This window comes from Mesoplodon mirus (assembly GCF_964341445.2).
Source record: "Mesoplodon mirus genome assembly, chromosome: 4".
NCBI lineage: Eukaryota > Metazoa > Chordata > Mammalia > Artiodactyla > Ziphiidae > Mesoplodon > Mesoplodon mirus.
Window position 1 is genome coordinate 131,742,802 of NC_138979.1, and position 5,549 is coordinate 131,748,350.

The following is a 5,549-nucleotide window of genomic DNA, read 5'->3' on the forward strand; positions in this document are numbered from 1 at the left end:
TTGAATTAAAAATGTTTGTGTGAGATTCCAGAAATGTTGGATTATGACACTTCCTTTTTCTGGAGATTCTGAGTTGACATGATATTTTGAAGTAACTTATGAATTTGGAGACCCCAAAATGAAAATGAAGTAGTGCTAATTACCCATTTGGTTATCAACCAAGTTTATGATTGTTCCTGAGGGTAACTTAACCAGGAAAAAATATTACATACGTTTAAGAACTCATATTATTTCCTACTCTACCATGACTCTTCTGATAAGCAGGAAACCTAAAATCATCAGGGAATGAAACAAAGCCAGAAGGTAGACATGTCTGGATCTTTATGCTTTGGTAATCTTATATGTGGGACAGTAAGAATTGCTCATAAGGAAAAGTCTTAGAATCCTTGCTTCATTGATCACAAGAAGACCATTCAGGATATTTCCCATTCATTATATTCTTAGGCCATTGTACAAATACAATGTAATAGTAGCCATATTGCCAAATTACATATACACATGAAACCATGAAATTAGCTTTTCATGTAATTCTTTGTGAAAATCACACTGTTTTGCTTTGAAGGTAGCTAAAATTATTGTATAAGGTTAGGACGACTAAAGGATCATTATTGGGATCAGATGAGTCTAAGAATAAAATTCCAAAAGACTTTTAAGTATGTGGAGGAAATCATTAATTAACTAGCTAGCAGTGCAGTTCTATTCTCAGATACTACAAGAATAACTGATGACCCTGCCATCATCTTCAACAATCAGCCACCTACCCATTTGACCTTCTACACCTTTGCTCACATGCCAGGCTGAAATGATAGGAAGAACATCTGGGCATCTTGCCTACCCAAAGTCTCCAGGGCTCCTGTTTCTGCTCTGAGCTTAATCTTTATTTAACCTTTGTTAAAGATGGTCTCTGTGTCAGCACTTCTCCACCTACAGTGCACTTTTGTCACTGGTTCCCAATTTAAACACTTAGGGATCAGGAAGCATGACTTTGCCAACCTATGTGATTTTTTTTGTTTGCTTTCTTCCTAAAATTCCAGTAAAGCTTAATCTACTGACCTTAAATATGAGATTGTTGAGTCAGATTCTCCTTGTGCATTAGATACTCCCTTGGCATAAATTTGGCACCATAGGAAGCTGCATTAACTATTAACACATCAATATGTCTCTTATCAAATCACACATCAAAAATTGTGAATGTTTCAACTTTCAGAAAACTGCTGATGGCTCATTTCAAGATGCTAATGAACAGAAAACTCTGACTCGCTGTTTTAGTTGAATCATCAGTTTACTTAATAACATATATTTTTAAACACATGAGAGAAAAATCTTAAGTAAACAACCTAACCTTACATCTAAAGCAACCAGAGAAATAAGAACAAACAAAACCCAAAGAAGGAAAGAAATCATAAAGATCAGAGCAGAAGTAAATGAAATAGGGACAAAGGAAACAGTAGAAAAGATCAATGAAACTAAAAGCTGGTTCTTTGAAAAGATAAACAAAATTGATAAACCTTTAGCCAGACTCATAAAAAAAAAGGTAAAGTGCTCAAATCAATAAAATTAGAAATGAAAAAGGAGAAGTTACCACTGACACCACAGAAATACAAAGGATCATAATAGACTACTACAAACATTGATATACCAATAAAATGGACAACCTAGAAGAAATGAACAAATTCCTAGAAATGTACAACCTTCCAAGACTGAACCAGGAAGAAATAGAAAATATGAACAGACCAATCACAAGTAATGAAATTGAAACTGTGCTTAAAAATCTTCCAACAAACAAAAATCCAGGACCAGATGGCTTCACAGGTGAATTCTATCAAATATTTAGAGAAGAGTTAACACCTATACTTCTGAAACTCTTCTAAAAAATTACAGAGGGAGGAACACTCCCAAACTCATTCTATGAGGCCACCATCACCCTGATATCAAAACTAGACAAAGATAGAACAAAAAGAGAAATATACAGGCCAATATCACTGATGAATATAAACACAAAAATCCTCAATGAAATACTAGCAAACCAAATCCAACAGTATATTAAAAGGATGATACATCATGATCAAATGGAATTTATCCCAGGGATGCAAGGATTTTTCAATATCTGCAAATCAATCAGTGCAGTACACCACATTAACCAATTGAAGAATAAAATCCATATGATCAACTCATAGATGCAGAGGAAGCTTTTGACAAAATTCAACACCCATTTATGACAAAAACTCTCCAGAAAGTGTGCATAGAAGGAACTTACCTCAACATAATAAAGACCATATATGACAAAACTACAGCTAACATCATACTCAATGGTGGAAAGCTGAAAGCATTTCCTCTAGAATCAGGAACAAGGGAAAGATGTCAACCCTCACCACTTTTATTCAACATAGTTTTGGAAGTTTTAGCTGTGGCAATCAGAGAACAAAAAGAAATAAAAGGCACCCAAATTAGAAAAGAAGAAGTAAAACTGTCACTGTTTGTAGTGATGTGATACTATATATAGAAAATCCTAAAGATGCTACCAGAAACCTACTAGAGCTCATCAATGAATTCAGTAAAGTTACAGAATACAAAATTAATACATGGAAATCATTTGCATTTCTATACACTAAAAAAGAAAGATCAGTAAGAGAAATTATAAGGAAATTAACCCGTTAATTAATAAGGAAACAATCTCATTTACTATCACATCAAGAAGAATAAAATACTTAGGAATAAATCTACCTAAGGAGGCAAAAGACCTTTACTCTGAAAACTATAAGAAGATCCTGATGAAAGAAATCGAAGATGACACAAACAGATGGAAAGATATATCATGTACTAGAATTGGAAGAATCAATATTGTAAAAATGACTATACTACCCAAGCAAATATACAGATTCAATGAAATCTCTATCAAATTACCAATGGCATTAAAGAACTAGAATAAAAAAAAATTAATTTGTATGGAAACACAGAAGACCTTGAATAGCCAAACCAATCCTGAGAAAGAAAAACAAAGCTGGAAGAATCAGGTTCCCTGACTTCAAACTATACTACAAAGCTACAGTAATCAAAACAGTATGGTACTGGAACAAAAACAGAAGTATAGATCAATGGAACAGGATAGAAAGCCCAGAAATAAACCCAGGCACCTATGGTCAGTTAATCTATGACAAAGGAGTTAAGAATATACAATGGAGAAAAGAGAGTCTCTTCAATAAATGGTGCTGGGAAAACTGGACAGCTACATGAAAATTAGAACACTGTCTAACACCATACACAAAAATAAGCTCAAAATGGATTAAAGACCTAACTGTAAGACTGGATACTATAAAACTCTTAGAGGAAAACATAGGCAGAACACTCTCTGACATAAATCACAGCAGTATCTTTTTTGATCCACCTCCTAGAGTAACAAAAATAAAAACAAAAATAAACAAATGGGCCCTAATTAAACTTAAAAGCTTTTGCACAGCAAAGGAAACCATAAATAAAACAAATAGACCGAGTCCTTGGTGTTGTGGTATTGGAATCTTGTTGATTGTCGGCCTGTGCGTGCATGCACGACATGGCCTCAAACGACTATACTCAACAAGCAACCCAAAGTTATGGGGCCTACCCAACCCAGCCTGGGCAGGGCTATTCCCAGCAGAGCAATCAGCCCTATGGACAGCAGAGTTACAGTGGCTACGGCCAGTCAACGGACGCTTCAGGCTATGGCCAGAGCAGCTATAGTAGTTCTTATGGACAGACCCAGAACACAGGCTATGGCACACAGTCAACTCCCCAGGGATATGGCTCAACTGGTGGTTATGGCAGTAGCCAAAGTTCTCAGTTGTCTTACGGGCAGCAGTCCTCATACCCTGGCTATGGCCAGCAGCCAGCTCCTAGCAACACCTTGGGAAGTTATGGTAGCAGTTCTCAGAGCAGCGGCTATAGGCAGCCCCAGAGTGGGGGCTATGGCCAGCAGTCTGGCTATGGTGGACAGCAGCAAAGCTATGGACAGCAGCAAAGCTATAATACCCCTCAGGGCTATGGGCAGCAGAACCAGTACAACAGCAGCAGTGGAGGTGGAGGGGGTGGTGGAGGTAACTATGGCCAAGATCAGTCCTCCATGAGTAGTAGTGGTGGTGGTGGTTATGGCAATCAGGACCAGAGTGGTGGCAGCGGCTATGGGGGAGGCCAGCAGGACCGTGGGGGCCGTGGCCGGGGCAGTGGCGGTGGCTACAGCCATAGCAGTGGTGGCTATGAACCCAGAGGTCATGGAGGCAGCCGTGGAGGCAGAGGTGGCCTGGGCGGAAGTGACCGTGGTGGCTTCAATAAATTTGGTGGCCCTAGGGACCAAGGATCACGTCATGACTCTGAACAGGATAATTCAGACAACAACACCATCTTCGTTCAAGGTCTGGGTGAGAATGTTACAACTGAGTCTGTAGCTGATTACTTCAAGCAGATTGGTATCATTAAGACAAATAAGAAAACAGGACAGCCCATGATTAATCTGTACACAGACAGGGAAACAGGCAAGCTGAAGGGAGAGGCAACAGTATCATTTGATGACCCACTTTCTGCTAAAGCAGCTATTGACTGGTTTGATGGTAAAGAATTCTCTGGGAATCCTATCAAGGTCTCATTTGCTACTCGGTGAGCAGACTTCAATCGGGGTGGTGGCAATGGTTGTGGAGGCCGAGGGTGAGGAGGACCCATGGGCCGTGGAGGCTATGGAGGTGGTGGCAGTGGTGGCGGTGGCCGAGGAGGATTCCCCAGCGGTGGCAGTGGAGGACAGCAGCGAGGAGGGGACTGGAAGTGTCCTAATCCTACGTGTGAGAACATGAACTTATCTTGGAGGAATGAATGCAACCAGTGTAAGGCCCCTAAACCAGATGGCCCAGGAGGGGGACCAGGAGGCTCTCATATGGGGGGTAACTATGGAGACAATCGTCATGGTGGCAGGGGAGGCTATGATCGGGGTGGCTACCAAGGCTGAGGCGGGGACCATGGGGGCTGGGGTGGTGGGGACAGAGGTGGCTTTGGCCCTGGCAAGATGGACTCCAGGGGTGAGCACAGACAGGATCGCAGGGAGAGGCCGTATTAGCCTGGCTCCTGAAGTTCTGGAGCAGCTTTCTTCCTGTACCCAGTGTTACCCTCATTATTTTGTAACATTCCAACTCCTGATCACCCACGGGTTTTTTGTGTTGGACTATGTAATTGTAACCATACCTCTGGTTCCCATTAAAAGCCATCATTTTAGTTAAAAAAAAAACAAAAAAAAAACAAAAAAAACAAATAGACCATCTACAGAATGGGAGAAAATATTTGCAAATAATGTGACCAACTAGGGATTTATCTCCAAAACTTACAAACAGGCCATGCAGCTCAATATCCAAAAAACAAACAACCCAATCAAAAAATGGGCAGAAAACCTAAACAGACATTTCTCCAAAGAAGACATACAGATGGCCAAAAAGCAGATGAAAAGATGTTCAACCTCACTAATTATTAGAGAAATACAAATCAAAACTACAATGAGGTATTACCTCACACCAGTCAGAATGGACATCATCAAA

General features: G+C 40.0%; 1 protein-coding gene across 1 annotated transcript; it reads left to right on the plus strand.

Annotated features, from left to right (window-relative positions):
- The first annotated feature begins 3,499 nt into the window (after positions 1-3,499).
- On the plus strand, positions 3,500-5,347 carry LOC309803291 (RNA-binding protein FUS-like). Its single transcript, XM_082619302.1, is given in 4 exon segments — positions 3,500-4,627; positions 4,631-4,675; positions 4,679-4,966; positions 4,970-5,347. Coding segments are annotated over 4 exon segments (1,527 nt in total). The 5' UTR covers positions 3,500-3,541; the 3' UTR covers positions 5,078-5,347.
- The last annotated feature ends 202 nt before the right edge of the window (positions 5,348-5,549 follow it).